Source organism: Salmo salar, chromosome 16, assembly GCF_965601325.2.
Source record: "Salmo salar chromosome 16, fSalSal1, whole genome shotgun sequence".
NCBI lineage: Eukaryota > Metazoa > Chordata > Actinopteri > Salmoniformes > Salmonidae > Salmo > Salmo salar.
The window spans coordinates 17040826-17066802 of NC_138306.1; the positions used below are offsets into that span (position 1 = coordinate 17040826).

Below are 25977 nucleotides of genomic sequence, written 5' to 3' on the forward strand. Positions count from 1 at the left end.
TTTCATCCTTTGTTGAAGCTCCAAAAAAGCCCGGTTAACCGTGGGGGCAATAGCATACACAAACCGTGTCATCTGCACTGCATACAGGTGTATGTTAAACAAACGAGCAGATAGACAAACATTGTTTGTATAGACAGTAAAAAGTATACAACCTGGCACCGGTTAGTTGAGGTAGTATGTACATGTAGGTAGAGTTAATTAAAGTGACTATGCATAGATGACAGAGAGTAGCAGTGGTGTGGAGAGGGGAGGGGCAATGCCTTTGATTAGCTGTTCAGGAGTCTTATGGCTTGGGGGGTAGAAGCTGTTTAGAAGCCTCTTGGACCTAGACTTGGCTCATGAATCATGTTGTTAACTTGTGCCATCCTCCTAGACCTGTGGGGTATACCACAAAGCAGGATCAATGAGTTAGCCAGCTAACTTTGATAAACAGCCAAATAACTGTTGATTATCTGGTTCAAAAGTAAAACGTATGTTTTTGGTTGTTATGAAAAATGCATGCCGTATTTTCCTTTATTAATATGTTCGAGTAATAGGATTCGTGTTAAATACACTATGTCTTGCTTAGTTTCAGGAGGCTAATATAAGTTGTGAACGGTTTTTGTTTCCTTTGTCTGCTTGTGTGCAAATCCCCTTGTGGTTTCTGTTTGTATGCAGTGTGGTGATTTTCCTGCTTATGAAAAGAAACTGGGTTACACTGTGAAGCAGCCTTTTATCTGTAAACACAGTTAGTTTGATCTGACAATGATGTTTCCACTCATCGGGGTTTTTTGTTGTTGTTATGAGCCATGCGCATTGAAACAATGCACAGCTCAAACTTGACCAATACACAGAAAAGGCAAAGATAAGCCATCAATGCTGAAACATAAGTCTAGTTATTTCTTGACCAACTGTTTCATATCACACAACATTCAGAAACACTGCCATTCTATAGGCTTAGTATCTCTTGGCCTGTAGGCCACTTTCTTTTCCAGAGTGTACTGCACTCATTTAGCTGGTTTCTCCAAATGTCATTTTTGTTTTGCCAAAACGTTCGGACTGTACCACACATTGAGTGTGACTGATTGTGCTTGTTCAGAAGGTCAGCGTGTGATCATCAGTAGCAGGCCTGGCCTGTATGTTCCTCTCAGAGAGTTGATCATTCAGTAACACATTGTTACAGAGGACAGCAGGGCAGACAGGACAGAGGAGGCTCGCTCTCAGCCTCAGGGCTCTCTCTAAGCAGGGGAAGGGGGAAGAGCTAAAACGAATAATTGACAGTGAAGGGGATGTTACCTTGGAAACCACAAACCTGCAGAGTTTGAGACAGTTGAAGTCAGCCCAGAGCAGTCTGTGAATATGTGTTTTTCTTATGTAGTGACATGTGCTTTAACTGCAGGCAGGCAGGAGGTTGAGTAGGGTGCAAAAAGTGTTTTATTCACAAAATAAGGATAGCATAGTGATAGCAGTGGTTAGGATAAATTATAGGCCTAATGTCTGCAAACATAGGCAAAAGGAACTTACAAAACAAACAAACGATGAACAGAAACTTAATCAAAGAAATTGAACTCAATCCAAACTGGATTTGACCTAAGGAAACAGGCTACCGGCAGGCCTACTGTGAAACAAAATACAGCCTACCCACATTCTGATAGGTCTTCTCATCAGAGTTCCTCGATGTCGATCAAGAAAAAGCCAGGTAGAAATAACTATGGGCTAAACCATAGCTACAATGAACATCACCGATGAACTGTTAAAATACACAACAGAGAGGCTATACACTAGAACTGTCTAAAAGCAGACGAATCACATTATTTAAATGCCTTATACTTAAGCATTTTACAATAGAAGGTATCTCATGATTAGGCAAATAAACAACAAATATAAAATGGCCAAACTCGCTGGAAAAAAGGTGTGCGTGCTTGTGGAGCAACCGAGGATGTACACGCACAAGTCCGCCGTCATGCACGATCGGAGCTCCGAAGAAGCTGCACGAAACACAAAGTAAGAACACAAGAAAAATGCTCAAACTGAAGGAAAATAACCTCACGTTATTAACAAACCTGACTCACAATTAGCGTTTATACCAACATTCAAATGTCAAGAAAGTTGGGGCAAGTCTTGCCGGTTGGACAGGTTGATCGCAAATCACGATTAGCCTAATTCAAGAGCGCCTGTCGCCATTACATAACCTGGCTAGGTATAACTTTGAACCTATAAATCAACAGCCATTGTGTGTTTTTTACAAGCACATCTTTCACCTGCATCATATCATGCGTCATGATCGGACTTTTTAAATGCTTTGACTTCCCATTGCAGCCCGATAGGGGAGACCAGGGCACAAAGTAACAGCTAAATAACTCAATAGAAACCACTTGAAAAGCGGTTATTCGATGTGCTAAGGGACAGATCAAAATGTACTGGAGGGGCTGGTCCAACTCAAGGTGTCTTAAAAACAAATGCACCCCCCTCCAACATTACAAATATTTTCACATGACCCTCCCCTTGTACTGTAAAATAAATGGAACACCCTCTCCCCTCATATAATTAACTCAAAATAATGTTTACGACCACAAAAAAAGAATACGACGATCAGAGCTGGCTGCAGACAGTGATCAGCTAGGGGGAAATCAGATTTTCAACATTTTGATGCCATATTTATAATTATATAAAATATATGCAACACATTTTCCTACCAACAGGTTTCAACCAATAAACAAAGCTTACTGACTTCGTGCACTCCAACATCATGGTTTGTATTTTCAACACCACAATAAATGGACTATGTCAATCTCAACAAACAGGAAATACATCCCTCCCTACCTTGTATCTACCTACAATCTCTGAATGTCTGTCAACTTTTTGGTGTTTTGTAACAGATGTCTCTTTCCATTCATCAATTGGCCGCTGGACAGTTTGGATTGATTGAATGTATTTGTCAGTTAAAAAAAGACATATGTATACAAATATATTTATTTATTTCCATTGTGGTCCTTTTTTTATTTTTTTTTACATAAATACATATATAATTACATAGACACATTACAGAGATAGAGACACGCAAACAAATGCTCAACCTCCAGGTGAGTATGAAGGGGGAGTTTAAGTACAATTCTTACAAGCTTGTTTTGGCTGGTGTGTAGCTTATTATTTAAATGTTTGGGGCTGCTGGTGACCCATGGTGTGCAGGCATAATCACAGTGACACTGGGTTAGCGTACTTGTCAGAGTCTTTAGGGTGTCTGTAGTTCCCATCCATATGGCAACAGATTTTCATGTGAATATTCTAAAATCTTCATAAAAACATATGCTGCACATCAAAACACAAGGGATAGTGTGTCTGTAATTTGTTAAAGGCTCTTTTTAAGGACACGTAAATGTGGCTCATTTGGCCAACATCCCTCGTTTATTGATGGCGCTGGCTGCGCCAGGTCGGATCTGAATGCATATGGTTGTCCATTACATTTCTAAAATGTCCGGTAAAATTCAAATCTTCCCTGTCATGTTGTCCGGTGACATATACCATTTCAGAGTTCCCTCCAGGAAACACCAGACAACATGACAGGGAAGATTGTTCTTTTTGGCTAATTTAGTTTATTTCAATCCAAATATCGGTTTCAAATCGGAGCAGTTTTCAATTACCCATCATTTTTACCATTGAAGACCGTGTTCCAATTAATCCCACAGCCTGTTACAATTATCCCTGTGAGAAATACAAGGGGAGCATTTTTCTTCAGCCACTTTTGGTTGAACTGTGCACTTTACTGTTATGTCCTAGAAACGTTATTACAGTGTATAATTGTAGCTGAGATACTGTATGTATGTTGTTTGTATAAAAAATATTAGGAATCTACCTCAAATAATGTTTAAAATAAGCAGAAGCCTAAAAGTGTTATTTCCCTGGATTACCCTACATACTCCCATAAATACAATCTCTTCTCTACCTTCTCTTCTCTCCATAGGAGCTATTTGGCCAGTGTTAGTGTTGGTCTGAGGTGGTGGTCAGCATCATGGAGATAGTTATGAACATCCTGAAGATGCCAGTGCCCAGTGGAGTGTCTGTGTCCGTGGGCCTGTTCATGATCTTCCTGGCTCTGCTCTACTGGTAAATCAATGTCTTTTGCCTCTAGTGTAGGGCAATAGAACAAAAACAAAACTCAGCATGTATTGTAAACAGATGTGTGTGTCGGTACTGTATGTGTTTTTCAGTTTAGTATGTGTTGTGTTTATGACATGATATGCTTGACATATTCAAGCAAATACAATTACGTGTTGTATATGTGTAACAGTGTCATCTTGTGATGTCATTATATTACATATTGATGTACTGCAGGGGTGGTCAACAGGTGGCCCGCGGGCCAATTTTGGATTCTTTTAGACATTTTTGTTGTTGGTCAGAAAAACACCAGGAAAGACACCAGGAATTCAGAAAATATGTTCCTAAGTATTCCCACAAATAAAACAAATTGAGATATGTGATCGTGTCTCAATGTAATCAAGATATGAATTGATTGTTATTGTCACATTTGCAGTGTACAATTTATAATTATAATTTTCAATCGGTCTGCGGCTGAATATAGTTGCCTACCCCTGAGGTACCCCTGATGTACTACATGTCACAGATCTACAGATCTATATGTCACAGATCTACATGTCACAGATCTACATGCCACAGATCTACATACTGTATGTTACAGTATGCATAGTACTGTTCTAAGCTTTGATTTGGAGAATGTTAAATGTTAGTGCACAGAAGCCTGGATGTCAGGGTAATTGTAGGGTGTTCAAATGACACACACTACAAGTCCTCAATTCAGTCCCTCAATTCAGTCCCTCAATTCAGGATAGGAGGTCAATCAGCATGAATCGATCAAAATACAAAATTTTGCTTATTCTCAACCTTCATCACATCTGACTAAAAGTGAGAAAACCACTTTGCAGAAGGAGCACGTTTAATTTCAGCCCCACATTAGCAAGGATTAGTAGCCATCTAGGCCAGCCATGCCAGATTGATGCTCTGTCATACAAAGTAGCGAGAGAGGCTGACAAGCATGTTCTTTCTCTCTCTGCAGAGTACGGAGACTGACTGAACACTTGGGTGTTCAGTGTTGTGGAAAGTGTTGTTTTGTAGAGCAAGCATAAAGCCCCCTGTTTGTGGTATACCGGTGATACACTTAGTTTCTCTTGAACTTGTGGGTGAAACAGTACATACTGTAGGTTTCCACTTCAGATGAATAGCAGTTTCAGGCGCCATGTTGAAACTGTTGGTTTTTGAAGATGCCGACTACACACACACACACACGCGCACACACGCTCAGTTCCTCAGGACAAGTCCATTCCTGTCTGTTGCCATTCAGTTGTAACAAATCAAAAGAGGCTGTGGTATATAAGGTCCTCTTAAGCTGTCTCAGCCCAAATGAAGATTTATATCTGACGATGAAACTAACTTGCACGAGGGGCCGCCATGACACCAGGGTTCGAAATGACTAGATTTAGGAGAGGTCAAGTCAATTTGTCTCTGGCTCTCCGTCATTGTCATAAGCCACATCAGAGAATTATTAAGTTTGCCATTTAAACGTTGCTGAACTGCAAAACGTGTCTCGGCATAGAACCTTTCACCTCATCTAAACGGCACAAACTGTTCTCTGGGAAATCAGAACGCTGCCTTGTTTTGCAGTGAAGTCCCGTCCTTTTCCATTTACTTCACATGAATACTCTCATACTCTCCACGCTGGAAACGTCAACATGTGTTAATGATCTTTATCGCCAAGAAAGGGCTTAATCACAGTTGCAGCATTGCTGTCAGTTTTAGTACAGGGGTGTTTTCAACGGCACGAAGCAAACATTTCCTCTCTGAGGAGTCCTAGGGCTAGTCTTGGCCAGGCAATGTGTGCCCAGTCAGAGTTTCACACAGCTCAAGCTGAACCTCAGGTGACCCCTCCCTGGGACCAGACTCCACCTCTCTCTCATGGCAGACCCAGCAGCTGAACGCTCAGCCCTGTCTGCCTAGAAGACCAGAGGACAGAGTGCCACCTACTGGCCAGTGGAGTATTGACCTGTCTGTCTGGAAAACAGAAGTTGCCGCCTGGTTAAACAGAGTCATATTCTTTAGGCACCAAATGGAAGAAAACGGACTGAAACAGGGAAGGACTACTAAACGTGTCCATTCTCTGTTTTGCTACAGTCTGCACTAATGAATACTACCCTGGTTTATTCCCACTACAAAATACTTTGATCGTCTGTTCATGCGTTTTATGGAGGAATCAAATTCTGCTTAGTAAAAAAGGACATTTTTTCCCACATGGTTTGGGCAGGTCCAGTCATATTTTGGGTTCCTGAGTGGTGCAGTGGTCTAAGGCACTGCATTGCGGTGCTAGAGGTGTCACTACACAGCCTGGTTCAATCCCAGGCTGTATCACAACTGGCTGGGATCAGGAGTCCCATAGGGTGGCGCTCAATCGGCCTAGTGTTGTCTGGGTTAGGGGAGGGTTTGGTCAGGTTAGGCCGTAATTGTAAATAAGAATTTGTTCTTAACTGACTTGCCTAGTTAAATAAATATGATTTTCTGACTCAATTGTCCATTGCTTTGCCCCTCTTTTCTCCCCTTGACTCATGTAAGTTTGATGGGGAAATGGTCTGTCTGTTTGAGGATACAGAGAGACGTTTCTATAGCTTAGGTAACGGGGGATATTTCCACCACATTGTAACCTGTGTGTTCTCCGTAGGGTCTCCCCAATACCCTAGCTATAAGTGCAGTGTGGGTTTTGTGTGAAATATAATGCCAGCCGGCACACATGCAAAGTGACTGAACTACCCCCTCACCCCATCTCTCTCTCACACACACACACACACACACACACACACACACACACACACACACATACACACACACCCTTTTCCTTTGTAACTGTAGACGTTTGTTTTCCTGGCCCACTGTCCCCTCGAGAACGTGTGTTAAACTATGTATCAGAATGAACTCTGGAAGGAACACAGTGTGTGTAACCCAACCAGGGTCCATTCACTGGCCCCTCAGTCCAAGTGGAAAGGATGACATGCCCGCCGATGATCTCACGACAAATGAACTGACTAGGGCTGTGATATCCAAGTGTCATTGTTGATGGACACTCTAACCACAGGCACCATTTCAAAGGTTATAATAAAGATGATGATATCATCGGATGTTCAGACACAAATCAATATTGCTTTTATAAGACTTAGGTAGCATCCCATATATAAATGAATATAGGGAGGTTTGGTATAAGGAGATACTCCTTTAGTCTGTTTTTGATATAAAATCATGGCTATAAAATGGTCAGTATCCTGGCCACGTTGTTCTGGGATGTCAATGTATGTGGGAGCAACATATTCTGCTCCATCCATGTGTGGTTTCACATGCACAGTTCTCTGGATTGGACTCTTGACAACATGCATGACCAATATGTTTCATTGAGGCAAGCAGACGGGATAACAGTGGCTTAGCTAATTGGAATAAGCAGATGCCCAGTCTGTGTGCAATAATATCCCTCATTGGAAATATGCAATAAGAGGTTGATCAGATCAGAGCGTTTCACCCCACTCCCAACATGCATTGCCAGTGCTCTAAGAATATTGTGTGTGGATGCGTCTGAGTCTTTACAGCTCCCCCCTAATAAAACTCTAAACTCCTGAAGAATAAGAGGGAGTAACAACAGGCAGGCTGTAACCAAGGTGGCAGAACTGGGCATCATAAAACACCCCACCCTTTGGAGTAGCTCAGTCTGGAGCCTCTTCAGGCAGAACAGAGCCATAGCGCTGTATCTAATCAGGCCTGGGTTCAAATACTATTCGAAATCATTTCATATACTTTATCCGGGCTTGATTGCGCTTGCCTGGTGCAATGGGACAAATAGAGTAGTCCCGCAAATGCAAACCCCGCCCCATCTGGAACTCCAGGCAGACAAAAAGCAAAAGCTGAAATATTTGAAATAGTATTTGAACCCAGTCTAATAAACCCAGGACTGCTGACTTGGCAGCGTTGCGCCACGGTGCTCCGGTATCCTGCAGTTGGCCTTCCGTTGTCATTGGACGAGCCCTGTGGAGTACTTATTGTTTAGTTGAGGCTGGTTGGACAGCTCGTCCGTCACACCTGCTAATCATACCACTGACTGCACACCTCACACATCACACCTCCCTGACAGACAGACAAGCTGCCCTGCTCAGCCATTTTTATTTGAACATGTTTATTAATACTGAATATGGTCCACGACTAAAATATCACAAAGACCGACCCACTGAACTGTACAGTTCATCCTTTCAAGTCGTCCAAAGTGTGTACAAGCGGCGAGTGTTAGACTAGAACTGAGGCTTGGGCTTGACATGCTATGGACAATGGCTCATTCTAGCTCTCCTCATGACATCCAACCTGACAGACTGACAGACACTTGAACCCTTGTGCTCCGCAGAGCCAGCAGGAAAGAGGAGGACTGTACACCATATAAAAAATTTTAAAAAATAATAATGTTTTTAGATACAAATTAATTCATTTTTACAAAAATATAATTCCATTCACAATTAAATTGTCCCCAATAAGGCCTTCCCGAGTTGTGAACTTTGAGTAGACATGGAGTTGTTATGGTACTTTATCTAGAAGCTACTCTCAGTACAATGCTAGTCAGGGGGAAGCTGATTAGCCAAGGCGCTCTCTTTGTGACTGAGCTGACGTCAGAGAGAGCGTGTTTATTTTTCCATGATGGATGAAGTGTTTCACACCACAGCTTGTCTTCCTGTGGCACTCAAGTAGCCATCCCCTTCAAAGCAACAATCAGCGGTTGAAACAATAACAAAGTGTTTTTCCTCTCCCCTGTTTCGGAGGGATGGGCCTGGAGAAATGCAACCACTCTCAAATTCATAGACAGAGCTATGGACGCAATGACTGACCATCCATGATATCAAATTCACCGTTTTAACCAGGTTTTGAGGCTATAAAGTGTTTGTTCACAAACATTGGAGTAAAACAAGTTTATATTCTGGGTTCTCATGGAGTGTGACAGTTGAACTGAGCTCATGAGGCATTTATAAGTTATATTCCTCAAGAATCAATGGATACATATCATTCATTTATATGTCAAAAATGGATGTAGCAACTACAGATTGCCTCTTCGATGGGCCAACAACGCTCATTTAGTCACCTTTACTTTGCAACAGCTTCATGAGAGAATCTTCGTCTCCCCTGAGGTTAGCTGCAAGTAGCTTTGTTCTTACTGTTGTTCTGGTACGTGGTGAAAAAGGGAGAGAGAAACACTGTGTGTGTGTGCGTGTGCGTGTGCGCGTGTGTGTGTGTGTGTGTGTGTGGTGCCTGCCTGCCTGCCTGCCTGCGTATGTGATTGTGAGGGCGGGATCCATATGACTCATAATTACTGTAAATGGAATGGAGGTGCCAGTCACATGTGCGTTTGTTTTGTGGCAGTATGACTCCGCATCGCAGCGTGACTCTCCGTGTCTACAACACCCCGCTCTAATATAACAGTGTGATGCACCTCTCCCAGCCAGCAGCTCTTTCTCTCTGCCATCTCTGTCAACCATTCTCTCAACGAAAACCCAGATGTCCTCGTCACTGACTTTACCTTTGTGGGTGGAAGCTCATTGGAGCGACACTGAGTAGCCCCCTGGATGGTGCATCCGTACTGCAGCTGTGTGACTGTCTACAGCACAACAGAGGGATGGCAGATTTTCCATTGGTCCAGAGCAGTGAGTTGTGTGTTTAAATAACAGTCTTAGCGGTCTTAACACAAGGCTAATGACTGTGGGAGACCATGATGAGAGGGGGAGAAACACACTGTGTCCAGTAAGTGAGAACCAGTGGTCATCGTGGCACCAGTTGGACCTCTGGTTAACACAACTCAAAGAGTAACGCTGCTAATGTAATGGAGATGAACCATGGCCTAGGGGAGATTGTTCAGTGTGTGAGGTGGACGGGCATAGATTGAAAAGGATTCTAAAGAGATTTTCACCTGAGGCCGTCCGCTTCGACTGTCTATGTATGTGGAGACAAGACTATTATGAGCTGTAAACGATGTGCCGGTGTCTCACATTATCGCCCCGGTTTCTAGCGGGATACGACAGCTGCTAAAACACTTTGTCTGTGGTGGGATTGGCTCATTTTTGATGTATAGTTTGTGTTAAAGTGGAGTGGGTTGTCTGTTAGGGTTGATGAGCCCTTACAAGCAACCATGGACACTTCCTTATCAATAACTTATGGAGATGGGATGCTGTGACCAAAAGCATTGATTGTTCCGAGTGTGTGTGTCCGTGTGCATGCAGGGTCGATAGGGTGCATGCTTTTGTGTGCATCCTAGTGTCTACACGTGTGACTTCCTGAGTCGCTATGTGTGAAGCCATTGTTTTACCAGGGTTAATATTCATGGGTTGGGGATTGCAAGCCGGCTCAGTTATTGATGTGGCTCATTGCTTTTCTGAGCGGCACAATGGATGCCGTTGATTGATGGTGTGGTACGATGGATTGGGTGACAGAGAGGAATGCCAGACATGTACAGCTACGGACATGCATCAGGGCTCCAACCCCAGCTACACGGCCACGTGGCTCCATGGCTCCCTAATGAAGACAGCTCTTGTCGGATAATGAAGAACATCGCCTTTTATGGTATGGAGATAAGCCGTGTTCAGACAGGAACAATTAATATTCACGGCAGGGAGATATATAAGTTGAGCTAGACAAGGCCTGGGTATATGAATGTGGAAAGTGAAAAAACCCAAAATTAAGTCAGTTGTGTGAGACATTTTATAGATAAAACAATAAGTAGCAAATTGTTTTTAAACGTGTGCTTTGTTTTCTCCTCTGATAAAGCAACAGCTGATTCAAAGGGACATCGATACTCTTCGGCGGCACGATACACTTGTGCTTCCTCACCAAAAGGAGGCTATCGAGGGGAGGACCCTCTTCTACTAACAAATTGACACTCGACCACTTATCGGTTTCCGGGTCACAGAGGAGAGAGGAGAGAGAAGGGAGGAGAGAGGACGGAATACTTTTTCCCATCCCCCTGGTCTCTGGTTGTTGTGTTCTGGCTGTATGCTGGTATGCAGGCATTGCAGCTCCACAGTTAAACAATCAGAGGAGCGCTCCAGAGAGGACTGAACTCTCCAATGCACTGTGACAGCCAGCCAGGCCCTGGGACACAGACACAGACACACAACCACACAACACATACAAAGGCGTTTTCTTTCACACACGGCTCCCCGCCAGCACAAAGCACCTACTTCCATGGTCCTACCGTTTCAGCCAGCACACAGCATTATGGGGGACTCAGCCCTCCCTCCATCCTCCTCCAATCGACCCATCTGGACCCATCCATTAATTTCCCTGTGAGTCTCCAGTGGGAAAGCGAGGGCTCAGGCTGACAGATCTCCATGTTACTGATGCTGCACACTTCCCTCTGGTTGAGTGGGTGTGCCTTCATGTTTGTGTGCTTGCATTTTCAAATGGGGGCTAGTGTCTGGAGAGATTATCCAGCCATGCACAAATCAATGGGCACATATTAATGCCGATTTTATGAGGCACTTAACAATGAAAAAAGCAATAAGCTATGCCATGGATAATCCAAAAGGGGCATCGAAGGCATTGTAAAGCAATTACAACAGCTCTGCTCCTCTCCTGTTGATTTACAGACATGCCTGAAACCACTGTTTGATACCAACAATATTTTCCAGGAGGTGTGTGTATGATTTCTTCTGTTACCACTTTTTGTACACTGCTTGGGTTTCGAGTTTGGTGTGGGTGTGTGTGTGTGTGTGTGTGTGTGTGTGTGTGTGTGTGTGTGTGTGTGTGTGTGTGTGTGTGTGTGTGTGTGTGTGTGTGTGTGTGTGTGTGTGTGTGTGTGTGTGTGTGTGTGTGTGTGTGTGTGTGTGTGTCCATGTGCCTTTACTCTAAAGGAGGTGTGTGTGTGGGTGGTTGTATTGTCAGATGCAGCCAGAGAGGACTGATTGTGTTTGTCGCTAATGATGGATGCCTCTGAGGTGTCTCTGATTGCATGTAGGCTCAATGGCACTCTTTGGCTTCGCACCTATGCATGCACACACACACACACACACACACACACACACACACACACACACACACACACACACACACACACACACACACACACACACACACACACACAGCAACTGCTGAGAATCATACTGGGTTATTCATGAAGAGAAACAGCATCGCGACATGCATGGTGAGGAGAACATAATAATAGCACAATAAAAATTGCCTTCTGTACGAGGGAGGCTCTGATGGTAAACACATGACAACTACAAGAACCAATGGGGAGCTGGGTTGTGTTCATTATGGCAAGCAACGGAAAATGTTTTGCTACGGAAAATGAAAATCAATGTTTTATTTATTAGACAAGTCCAGGTAGTCCCTCCTGGTTGCAGTCTGTTTTCTTCTGTTTGATGCAACGCCATGGTTTACCCATGATGCTCTGGGAGCACCCCCTGTCCTCACCCTCTGATTGGCCAAATCTCACATTGCCAGATCTGTGGGGTTGTTTGAAGGAGGTGTGTCGTCCTATTCTCTGACACCTCTAATTTCAGTGGCAGACAGATAAAACAGCCTTGCCAGCTGTAATCCTTCAATCTAAATGAGACTCCAATCCCCTGACCACCAAATGACCCGTCCCGTGTGCCTGTGTGCCTGTGTGCCTGTGTGTGTGCAATGTGTGTATGTGTGTGAGTGGGAGACAACTCTATAAATCTGTCTTTTGTTCATCTCAAGGAGGACTCACAACCCTAAACACCAGAGCCTGAGACTCTCTGAGTACGAAAAATTCACCATCCGCTCTTTATTGCCTTTTTTTTTATACGCAACATTTTCTTTTTTTAACTCTGGAGGAGTGAGTCCTGTCTTTTGTCAGTGTCTCGGAGTGCGTCATTGGATGTTCCTTGAGATAAAGGTGGTTTCCAGGTGAAGCTGCTCCGCTCTGACGTGGGTCGGACTGGGGAGATGATCGGTGAGCTACGGCTTCAGCAGTTTGTGCTCACAGCTGGCTGAGACAACCCAGTGTGTCTGTGGCTCCCTCACACCCAGTCCATCACATGGAGCGCTCCGAGTCAGTCATGCACTAAAACTCTGTCTTACCACGTGTTCGCATAACATTTTTGTGTGCTATTGAATTATTGCTGCAGGCTCAGAGCTGTCATGAAGGTGCCCTCTGTTATTGGCAGACCCCCCTAGAGTGCTTTTGTTTTTCACCCACTGTCCCTCTTTACCTCTCCTGCCTGACCCCCCTCTTTCACACACACAAGCTGTGTGTGACTGCAACATAACACTGTCAGCCAGGTCACCCGTGATACAAGTCAGTATTCGACGTCCATCCATGTCTGAGGACGTCGGGAGATAATGTGGAAACCGGCCACTAGGGGCAATAGTGAGCGCTGTTACCTTCAGGTAGGTTTAGTTTTTTGCTAAGGTGTTTTGGACGGGCGTAAGCAATGTTACTTCTAAGCTGCGCGTGCGCGCAGCCCCCCTTGGACTGCCGCGCAGAAGAAATATCATCCAGCGCAGAGAAGCATGTGATTGAACTTCACTCAACTTTCTAGAGTTCTCCCCATTAGTTACCACTATCAATGTTTCCCCTTACTGTGGGAATTGTGATCGAATCAACACAATATTAGCCACTTTCAATGTAACATACCGAAACAAAACAAAACTATGCAAGACTTAGTATGCAAAACTAACTGTGCAAGGCAGATCGCATTGGAGTAGGATTCAATTGCATTGGCAGGCACAACTCAGGCCCATACTCTACACAGACCGGTGCGCCATTAAAACAATCAGAGCTGCAGTCGGACTATATGCAAATAGCCATTGCCATATATATATAGATCTGTGCCATTCACTTTGAACAGCATGAGTGGTCGCGAGTAGATGCGTTTGTTTTGAAATCAAAGCGAGAGCTGCATGTAGCCACCTGTGCATATTTGTTCATATGCTTTGCCAGTTAGTATTAGCCCAGTTATAGCTAATTTGTAGTCAACAATGGGGGAATGGTTGCTTCCAGCAAGAGCACAAAACGTGTGTATTTCTAGCCATCTTTGAAAAGCGAGTCAAGTAGAGCTTTTTTTGTCTTAAAGGGGCAGTGTTGTATTTTGAGATGGTCTTGAATAAGCTAAGTAAGTGTAGCATAATTTGTCTGATCAAATCAAATCAAATTGTATTTGTCACATGTGCTGAATACAACAGGTGTAGACCTTACAGTGAAATGCTTACTTACAATCCCTTAACCAACGATACAGTTTTAAGAAAATACCCCCAAAATTAAAAGTTAAAAAAAGGTAAGAGATAAGAAAAACAAATAATTAAAGAGCAGCAATAAATAACAATATACATACATACAGGGGGTACCGGTACAGAGTCAGTGTGTCAATGTGTGGGGGCACCGGTGTCGAGGTATTTAAGATAATTATGTACATGCAGGTAGGGTTGTCAAAGTGGCTATGCATAGATAATAACAGAGAGTAGCAGCAGTGTAGTAGGTGGGTGGGGGTGGGGTGGGGGGGAGCATTTGATTAGCTGTTCAGCAGTCTTATGGCTTGGGGTAGAAGTTGTTTAGAAGCCTCTTGGACCTAGACTTGGCGCTCTGGTACCGCTTGCCGTGCGGTAGCAGAGAGAACAATCTATGACTAGGGTGGATGTAGTCTTTGACGAGGGCCTTTAGGGCCTTCCTCTGACACCGCCTGGTATAGAGGTCCTGCATGGCAGGAAGCTTGGCCCTGGTGATGTACTGGGCCAAACGCACTGCCCTCTGAAGTGCCTTGCAGTCAAAGGCCGAGCAGTTGCCATACCAGGCAGTGATGCAATCCGTCAGGATGCTCTCGATGGTGCAGCTGTAAAATCTTTTGAGGATCTGAGGACCCATGCCAAATCTTTTCAGTCTCCTGAGGGGGAATAGGTTTTGTCGTGCCCTCTTCACGACTGTCTTGTTGTGCTTGGACCATGTTAGTTTGTTGTTGATGTGGACGCCAAGGAACTTGAAGCTCTTAACCTGCTCCACTACAGCCTCGTTGATGAGAATGGGGGTGTGCTCGGTCCTCTTTTTCCCATAGTCCACAATCATCTCCTTTGTCTTGATCACGTTGAGGGAGAGGTTGTTGTTCTTGCACCACATGGTCAGGTCTCTGACCTCATCCCTATAGGCTGTCTCATCGTTGTCGGTGATCAGGCCTACCACTGTTATGTCATCAGCAAACTTAATGATGGTGTTGGAGTTGTGCCTGGCCGTGCAGTCATGAGTGAAGAGGGAGTACAGGAGGGGACTGAGCACACACCCCTGAGGGGCCCCCGTGTTGAGGATCAGCGTGGCGGATGTGTTGTTACCTACCCTTACCACCTGGGGGCGGCCCGTCAGGAAGTCTAGAATCCAGTTGCAGAGGGAGCTGTTTAGTCCCAGGGTCCTTAGCTTAGTGATGAGCTTTGAGGGCACTATGGTGTTGAACGCAGAGCTGTAGTCAGCCTTGCAAAAGTATTCATCCCCCTTGGTGTTTTTCCTATTTTATTGCATTACAACCTGTAATTTAAATAGATTTTTATTTGGATTTCATGTAACGGACATACACATAATAGTCCAAATTGGTGAAGTGAAATGAAAAAAATAACTTGTTTCAAAGAATTCTAAACAATAAAAAATGGAAAAGTGGTGCGTGCATATGTATTCACCCCCTTTGCTATGAAGCCCCTAAATAAGATCTGGTGCAACCAATTACCCTCAGAAGTCACATAATTAGTTAGATTGCACACAGGTGGACTTTATTTAAGTGTCACATGATCTGTCACATGATCTCAGTATCTATACACTTGTTCTGAAAGGCCCCAGGGTCTGCAATACCACTAAGCAAGGGGCACCACCAAGCAAGTGGTACCATGAAGACCAAGGAGCTCTCCAAACAGGTCAGGGGCAAAGTTGTGGAGAAGTACAGTCAGGGTTGGGTTATAAAAAAATATCTGAAACTTTGAACATCCAACGGAGCACCATTAAATCCCTTATAAAAAAATTGAAAGTATATGGCACCACAACAAACCTGCCAAGAGGGGGCCTCCCACTAAAACTCACAGACCAGGCAAGGAGGGCATTAATCAGAGAGGCAACAAAGAGACCAACGATAACCCTGAAGGAGCTGCAAAGCTCCACTGCTGAGATTGGAGTATCTGTCCATAGGACAACTTTAAGCCGTACACTCCACAGAGCTGGGCTTTACGGAAGAGTGGACAGAAAAAAGCCATTGCTTAAAGAAAAAACACATTTGGTGTTCGCCAATAAGGCATGTGGGAGACTCCCCAAACATATGGAAGAAGGTACTCTGGTCAGATGAGACTAAAATTTAGATTTTTGGCCATCAAGGAAAACACTATGTCTGGTGCAAACCTAACACCTTGCATCACCCCGAGACACCATCCCCACTGGGAAACATGGTGGTGGCAGCATCATGCCGTGGGGATGTTTTTCATCGGGAGGGACTGGGAAACTGGTCAGAATTGAAGGAATGATGGATGATGCTAAATACAGTGAAATTATTGAGGGAAACCTGTTTCAGTCTTCCAGAGATTTGAGACTGGGACGGAGGTTCACCTTCCAGCAGGACAATGACCCTAAGAATACTGCTAAAGCAACACTCGAGTGGTTTAAGGGGAAACATTTAAATGTCTTGGAATAGCCTAGTCAAAGCCCAGACCTCAATCCAATTGAGAATCTGTGGTATGACTTAAAGATTGCTGTACACCAGCAGAACCCATCCAACTTGATGGAGCTGGAGCAGTTTTGCTTTGAAGAATGGGCAAAAATCCCAGTGGCTAGATGTGCCAAGCTTATAGAGACATACCCCAAGACACTTGCAGCTGTAATTGCTGCAAAAGGTGTCTCGACAAAGTATTGACTTTGGGGGGGTGAATAGTTATGCACGCTCAAGTTTTCTGTTTTTTTGTTTTATTTCTTGTTTGTTTCACAATAAAAAATATTTTGCATCTTCAATGTGGTAGGCATGTTGTGTAAGTCAAATGATACAAACCCCCCAAAAATCCATTTTAATTCCAGGTTGTAAGGCAACAAAATAGGAAAAATACCAAGGGGGTGAATACTTTCGCAAGCCACTGTAGGTGTTCCTTTTGTCCAAGTGGGAAAGGGTAGTGTGGAGTGCAATAAAGATTACATCATCTGTGGATCTGTTGGTACGGTATGCAAATTATAGTGGGTCTAGGGTTTCTGGGATAATGGTGTTGATGTGAGCCATGACCAGCCTTTCAAAGCATTTCATGGCTACAGACGTGAGTGCTACGGGTCGGTGAAGAAGGCCATGCCATGAAGAAGGCCATGAAGAAGGCCATGAAGAGGCCATGAAGAGGCCATGAAGAGGCCATGAAGAGGCCATGAAGAAGACCATGAAGAGGCCATGAGACCATGAAGAAGGCCATGAAGAAGGCCATGAAGAGGCCATGAGACCATGAAGAAGGCCATGAAGAAGGCCATGAAGAGGCCATGAAGAGGCCATGAAGTGTTCTTGGGCACAGGGACTATGGTGGTCTGCTTGAAACATGTTGGTATTACAGACTCAGACAGGGAGAGGTTGAAAATGTCAGTGAAGACACTTGCCAGTTGGTCAGCGTATGCTTGGAGTACACGTCCTGGTAATCCGTCTGGCCCAGCAGCCTTGTGAATGTTGACCTGTTTAAATGTCTTACTCACATCGGCTGCGGAGAGTGTGATCACACAGTTGGTGCTCTCATGCATGTTTCAGTGTTACTTGCCTCGAAGCGATCATAGAAGTTATTTAGCTCGTCTGGTACGCTCGTGTGACTGGGCAGCTCTCGGCTGTGCTGAAATAATGGTATGGGAATAATAATAAATTGTATTTTGTATAGTGGTTTCTTGAATCAAATAACACAACATTTTCAGTCATCTCCTTGTCTGAAGGACAAGTGGTGAAACAAGTTAATGTCAAGCCCTGCAGGTTTTTTCAAGTCTCATGGATTATAGACCTACATTGAACATCACACATTGGCTGCTGTTACTGTAGGCTGAATGATAAAACAACTATTTCCCTGTTAAAATGTTATGGGATGCATTTTCTCCATTGTTTTTGATGGTAGGCCATTCTGGTAGGCCTACATTATGAATAAATACCCGCAGTAGCCTACTTGGCCACTGTTAAAACCGGGTATAGCCTCAGTGTTCACAGTAAATGCGCGCTGGAAGTTGCACAAAATTTTCACAATGTTTAAATTTGCGCTCAGCAGACCTGAAATTTGCTCAGTGCCCCGGAAAATTTGAAGGGAACATATGAGGCGTAAGCATCTGCCTCAGATTCCAAAGGTAACAAGTTTGAATCCAGCCAGAGAAAGTTGTTTTTGATATTTTTGTTTTAAGCCTATCCAAAACCTTAACCCTTACCTGAACCATTCGGAGTTAATGCCTAACCTTAAGATTTTTGAGTTAATGCCTAAACTTAACCTCAAATTTGACGTTTGCAACAATTTCGAAATGTGACGTTTGAACAACATGGATGAATGTCTAATGCTGAAGTGAGAGCTAGTCGAAAACTGAGCACATCTCTTTGTAGCACAGGACATCACAGCCTAGCCTGGTTAACCTGAACATGTGCTGTAGCATAGTACGTTTCAGTCTATTTCCCTTTTCCTCATAATTCAATGAAGCAACGGTATAGTTTGTTGGTTTCTAGGCTATACAGTTTGTCAATAATATTACAGCTATGCTCCAGCCTTCATTTTACTGCCGTGGTGTTGTAGGAACACTAAAGCTTTGCTCAGGAGCACCTGTGTGTGTGTGTGTGTGTGTGTGTGTGTGTGTGTGTGTGTGTGTGTGTGTGTGTGTGTGTGTGTGTGTGTGTGTGTGTGTGTGTGTGTGTGTGTGTGTGTGTGTGTGTGTGTGTGTGTGTGTGTGTGTGTGTGCGGTAATGCCCAGCTTCAGCTGGATCACTTCCCTGGGCTTAGCACTCACCATATCTTATTAGATCACAAGTCAGTCAGTAAAGGAGAATTTGTGTGTTTATTGACTGATTATTCTTCATGGCCTTCTTCATGGTCTCTTCATGGTCTCTTCATGGCCTTCTTCATGGCCTCTTCATGGCCTCTTCCTGGCCTCTTCATGGTCTCAAGGCCTCTTCATGGCCTCTTCATGGCCTTCTTCATGGCATGGCCTTCTTCATGGCCTCTTCATGGCCTCATGGCCTTCTTCATGGCCTCTTCATGGCCTCTTCATGGCCTTCTTCATGGCCTTCTTCATGGTCTCATGGCCTCTTCATGGCCTTCTTCATGGCCTTCTTCATGGTCTCATGGCCTCTTCATGGCCTTCTTCATGGCCTCTTCATGGCCTCTTCATGGACTCATGGCCTCTTCATGGCCTCTTCATGGCCTTCTTCATGGCATGGCCTTCTTCATGGCCTCTTCATGGTCTCTTCATGGCCTCTTCATGGCCTCATGGCCTTCTTCATGGTCTCTTCATGGCCTCTTCATGGTCTTCTTCATGGCCTTCTTCATGGTCTCTTCATGGCCTCTTCATGGTCTTCTTCATGGCCTTCTTCATGGTCTTCTTCATGGCCTCTACAGCAACTCCCACAGTTAAATATGTTTGTTGTCTGTAGTCAACGTGTAGAGCCTGACAGAGTGACAAGTGCCTGCTGCTGATGACAACACCACTACCCCTGTCTCTCCGTAAATGAGGCCATGCCACCAGCCGTTATAAACTCCCACATTGCCACAGCAACAGTGGAAACAAAACACAATACCTCACCCAGTCTGCATCACTCCGTCACATAGGACATTAACAACTGTGTCAATCAGGGATGTAGGCTAGAACATGGGGAGTATGGGACTTGAAGGAGTAAAACGCCACGGAATTCCAAAGCAGTTACTATGTGCCGTGAGTTCCTCTTCTGATGTACATTGAGAGGGATGTCTGTCTGTCACGGCTGTGTGACGCGCGTCCTTATAATTGCGAAGGTGTTTTAAAATGAGTCGGTGTGATGAGATTTCTTATCCAGCGTTTCATCTAGTTTCAGTTTCACTAATATGGTAATGGGCCTCCTTCAGGGGCTTAGTGGGAGATGAAGTGGATGTTCAAATCTATTTAGGTTTTTAATATAAGAGGTCTTGGGGGGTGTGGGTGTGCGCGCATTCAGCATCAGAGGTCTTGGTGTACGTGAGTGCGTGCGTGCACTTGCGTGCCTGTGAGCGTATGTGTGAATCCGTCCTGTGTTGGCTGCTCTGTCTTGCGGCCTTTTTGTGTTGCTTGTTTATGTACGACGTGGAAATGTGACTTCCTCAATCCAGTCAGAGTTGTTTGCCCTGATCCATAAGCCTGCCTGTCTGTCACATCTCCCTCCCTGCCCGTGTGGGAGTGTTTGTGTGTACAGCTTTATTTTCTGACTGTAATCACAATTTCCTGTCTCTTAGCCCCGTAGTCCGTGACTGTAGCAGCAAACAATGAGGCAGCCATCATTTAATTGCCCTTTCATTGGCCAGGATACTCAAATACACACACACACGCACACACTCTACAGAATCCACCACGTTTAGAGCAGACGGCATATTACATGACTAAAGAACGTCCCAGCTGTCGTATCCCATAATGCTCCTCAAAGTCCTGTACAAAAGGCCCCTTCCACATTCCAAGGACTTGCATGTCAGCAGAAAACGGCAGCAGCTCCTGTGATGAATAATGCATGCTGTTCCATTTTGCTGTTCTGTTTTAGGAGTCAAAGTCTGGAATTTTTTACATTTCCCCCAAACAAATAAATCCTTCCAGTGTAATAATGTTGTGTGTTTGTGTGAGGCGCTGCTTAGGCAGCATATCTGCCACATTAGACGCGGTAATCTCTGTAGCATTACTACCTTATCCCCCGTTCCCTTTTACACGTTACCAGCTCACACTCCGACTCTCTTTGTCTCTCTTTCTGTCTCTGTTTCTCTATTTATTTTGTCTCCTCTCTCTCTCTCTCTCTCCCTTCTCTCTTTCTCTCTCTCTCTCTCTCTCCCTTCTCTCTTTCTCTCTCTGTCTCTCTCTCCTTTCTCTCTTCTCTCTCTCTCTCTCTCTTTCTTTCTAATCTCTCCTCTCTCTCTTTCTTTCTAATCTCTCCTCTCTCTCTATCTCCTTTCCCTTCTGTCTCTCCCTCTCTCTCCTCTCTCTCTCTCTTTCTCTCTCTCTGTCTCTCTCCTTTCTCTCTTCTCTCTCTCTCTCTCTCTTTCTTTCTAATCTCTCCTCTCTCTTTCTCCTTTCCCTTCTGTCTCTCCCTCTCTCTCCTCTCTCTCTCTCTTTCTCTCTCTCTGTCTCTCTCCTTTCTCTCTTCTCTCTCTCTCTCTTTCTTTCTAATCTCTCCTCTCTCTTTCTCCTTTCCCTTCTGTCTCTCCCTCTCTCTCTCTCTCTCCTCTCTCTCTCTCTCTCTCTCTAGGTATGCTACATTCCCCTATTCAGCCCTGGCTCGATGTGGAATCAGGCACCCCAAACCGTCCCCGTTCTTTGGGAACATGTTTCTATTTCGTCAGGTAAGATACCGACTGCTATGGAAGACGTATACACTCTCACTCAAAGAAACAACTTCATTTATGCATATTTGCCCTTCTAACTATTGTGATATTTAAATGTTTAATACAGAGTTCAGTGCAGAGTTTTGCTTCCCTTTGACCAAGGCAATGATTGGGTATTGCCTGTCTTTTTTGGGGGTAAATCACTTAACCCCCACGCGCACACACGCACAGACACGCACACTCACAGACACACACTCACAGACACACACTCCCACGCAGACATCCGCACACACCACCCCTGAAGGTGAGAGAAATCAGGCTTCCAACATCTAGCTGCACTTCATTAGATTTGTTCATTATAAACGACTAACAAGTTAATTAAAGACTTTTAATACCATGTGATTCCCAAATACATTACCCTTATTGGTAATTGCATTACTGTTATGATGAATATATAATGTAAAAAAAAAAGTGAGTGGGAGGGAGGGTTAAATATCACTGATTTACAGTTTTTCTCGATTGTTTACACATTTTCTGAAAGCATGCCTCATTCTCAGAACTCTACACACAAACCAAAAAACACACACCCAATGGGCAAAACCCCTCAATTCTCCAGCAAAATGAAACTTTACATTCAAAACAATGTTATTTCTTATCAAAATGGTATTTTGTTTTCAAATGACACACACAAACCATCATATGAATAGACATTTATAAGAACCAGTTGAACACTGATGTGCTCAATGTAAAACACTGTGATGAATGGAAAACACTTCTTCTCCATTCATCATAATGACTTAGGCCTTTTTTTGGTTCAGCGTTGCCATTACTACAGACAGTACATACATAAGTGTGTTGTAAAATATTTGAGAATATTTGTTTTTATACTCAGAACACACAAACACACGGTAACAAATATATTTTATTTTTCCCACAAAACAAATGTACACAGTGTACATCCCATTCCCAACCAACACAAAGTTGCACATACAGTGGTCTACATACAAAACAGAATAATTTAATGTATACAGTTACAGTAAAAAAATTTAAAAATAAAAAAGTAAACTATGCTGCATCCTCTCATCTGTTGCGGTCTGGCCACAGCACCTCATCCACATCACAAGCCATGTTTTCCCTGGCCAAGCAGCGGGGGAAATATCGTCTAGCATGGCGATTCCAGCCATGAAAAGCATCAGCTACTATATCTCCACATGCGTCTTCCATAGCTTGGAGAAGAGGTATACGCGTTTGTGGATTTCGGTCATACACTTTCCATCTCCAGGCAGAAAACAATTCCTCAATAGGATGTAGGAATGGAGAATATGGAGGGAGATAAACAACTAAAGAGCGTGGGTGGGCAGTGAACCAGTTACGAACCAGAGCAGCCCTGTGGAAACTTACATTGTCCCAAATGACAACGTACCTGAGCTGCTCTGGGCCATCTACCTGATCTGGTGGAATGAGTGTGTTGTGTAGGGTGTCCAGGAATGTGATCAGATGGGCGGTGTTGTAGGGGCCAAGGGTAGCATGGTGATGGATGACGCCGTGGTGGGTAATCGCTGCACACATTGTGATGTTCCCTCCGCGCTGGCCAGGGACTTGAACAATGGCACGCTGGCCGATGATATTCCTTCCCCTCTTTCGTCTTTTTGTGAGGTTGAATCCAACCTCATCAATGAAGATGAACTGGTGCTCCACTGCAGCCACCTCTAGCTCAAGGACTCTCTGAAACACACATGACAATATCAGAAATAGACATGGAGTGGTCACTATTGTGAAGCACAATCATTATGATTACAATACAGAAATATGTATCATTTATACAGTGTTGAGAGTATGCATCAATTGTGGGATTGTATATATATTGTATACTTGCACATAGTTATATCGCAATTCTTTGACTCTTTCTGAATTGCGTTCAAATGGCACCCTGTAGACCTGCTTCATCCTGAGATTATTTCTGCGCAAGACACGGTCCAGTGTTGATAAGCTTACCCTATCAATATTTTGAAATATCTCATAGTTTTCTATTATTTTTCTTTGTATTTGCCGTAATGTTATGGCGTTATTTTCTAGGACCATGTTCATGATTTCAGTTTCCTGTTCAGGAGACAGAACACGTTCCTGACCACCTTGTGTTGGTAATCTTTCAGTTCTGCCAAACAAATAGTAAAATACTGTAAATACAAAGTAGGAATACATTTCCCAAATACTTGAAACATACTTTATTTTTACAGTCCTACAGAACAGTTCACAGGCAATACTGTACTCATTGAGTACTGTATTGATATGCAGTACTGCAATTTTCTAGTGAGAGTAGATTTCTTACCTATTCTCATTTCAGAATGTCCGGATGATGGATGCTACAGTGTACCTGCTCAAATTTGGCTGTACTCTTTGCCCAGCCTCCCTCATTGTTACACCATGGTTGACCACATGATCAACCAAAGTGGCTCGGATCTCATCAGAGATTACGGTCCTTGGCCTTCCTCGTCCTCGTCCTCGTCCTTGTCCTCCCCGTCCTCCTCTTACTCTCACTCCTCTGGCTCTGCCTCTGTTTCCAATGTTGGCATCCACTGCTCCAAAACAGAAGAGCTCACCTGTTGCCCTTTTATGCTAAAGCTCTGATTGCTAATTGTAAAACTGTGTGATGGCTGTTTGCCCATGTGATGAGTCAGTGTGCATATTTGAATGGCAGTGTGTTCATTGTGAAAACAAGATATTTTCTGCATGAAAATTGTGCCAAATGCAAAGAATTGTTTGTAGTGTTTTGAAAAAAAGTGTGTTTTAGAACTGTAATTTGAGTGTAAAGCAGGAATTGTGCTTGTAGTTTAGCAGAATTGGTTCAGGGGGTTGGTGCATGAGTTACATGTTGTGGTCATTGTGTCTCAAGTACCAGTATTTGTGTGTAAACAATTGAGAAAAACTGCGAACATTCATGGCAATTTAGCTAGCCAGCTTGCTGTTGCTAGCTAATTTGTCCTGGGATATAAACATTGGGTTGTTATTTTACCTGAAATGCACAAGGTCCTCTACTCAGACAATTAATCCACTGATAAAACGGTAAACCGAATTCCTTTCTCGTCATCTCTCCTCCTTCCTCAGGCTTCTTTTTTTCTTCTTTGGACTTTAAATGGCGGTTGGCAACTAACTTTACGGTGCATTACTACAACCGACTGGAGTGTGGACGTCAGTTCATCTTTTAATCACCCATGTGTGTATATGCTCCTAAAAACCAATGAGGAGATGGGAGAGGCCGGACTTGCAGCGCGTTGAGCATCACAAATAGAACCTATTTCTATTTTAGCGCCTGTCCACGCAGACGCTCGCTGAGGTGCGCGAGCAGTGTGTGATTGAATAACATGTATGTGTACATTTATTTTGCAGCGGTGTGGTCAGCATGTTACTCTTATGCTTGACATTCCGTTTGACATCCATTCCAGCTATAAGACAATTCCTTGAAATGCTATGTGTGATTATAGCCAATGGTATGGTGTGGTGGCTTCTGGATGTTTCTCTGCAGGACAGATCTTGATGAGATTCAGAGGTCAATAGTCCTTAGCGGGGCAGACAGGCAGAGTGGGCTGGGTCGCCTGTCACTCACTGTAACTAGCTCACTGTGCTTTTTCTAGGGCCGCTACGACTTTCTCTCTCTGGCTTCCTCTCGCTCTCTCTTTTATCCCTCTTCTTCCTACTTTGCCTGTTTGTCTTATTCTGCCATCATTGACGTAGGTATGGGAATGAGTGCTCTGTAGGCTGGTGTCTCAAATAGGCACTGACTGTTGCATGGTCTCTCTTCGATGAATATATCTGAGAGATACAGTGATATGCTTTTAAAAGCTTGATCTAAGGAGAACCTCGTGCTCCGTAGCCTCTTACACAATAGCCAGCACTCTTAGTGTGTCCTTCTCAGCTTAACTGCAGTGGCAGCCTGGCAGGCTAAGGGCTGAGGTGGTTAAGTATGCATGAAGCGCTGCCTTCAGTGCCTTGCATAATTTCACTGTCTGTCTGGGGCTGGGCAGTCTCCCCAGGTGAAGCAGGGGAGATGCTGCTGCTGCCATAGTGTGTGTGTGTGAGTGCTGAGACACAAAGAGCTCTCTCTGGAGTGGTGCTCTCGTACAATCATCTGACCCACTTCTGAAAGCCACACTCACAGCCAAACACAACAACGAGAAAGTGTGTGTCTTTGTATTTGTGTGTGTGTGTGTGTGTGTGTGTGTGTGTGTGTGTGTGTGTGTGTGTGTGTGTGTGTGTAAGTGCATGATCATACGGTATGTGGATGCATTTGCACGCATGCACGTGTGTGTTTTACTGGCATGGCGTCCCTGTATCCAACACACCCAGCACATATGATGTGCCAATTTAGTCGGTTTTCAACATTTATTTATTTATTTATTTATTTCACCTTTATTTAACCAGGTTGGCTAGTTGAGAACAAGTTCTCATTTGCAACTGCGACCTGGCCAAGATAAAGCAAAGCAA

The 25977-nt window shown here is 44.0% G+C and overlaps 1 protein-coding gene across 1 annotated transcript in view; it reads left to right on the plus strand.

The window, feature by feature from the left end:
• Nucleotides 1–25977, plus strand: part of thas (Thromboxane-A synthase) — a 91405-nt gene that overhangs the window by 3248 nt on the left and 62180 nt on the right. The window contains 2 exon segments of the mRNA NM_001165312.1: nt 3941–4083; nt 21420–21513. Coding sequence (NP_001158784.1) covers nt 3989–4083; nt 21420–21513 — 189 coding nt within the window. The 5' untranslated portion in view covers nt 3941–3988.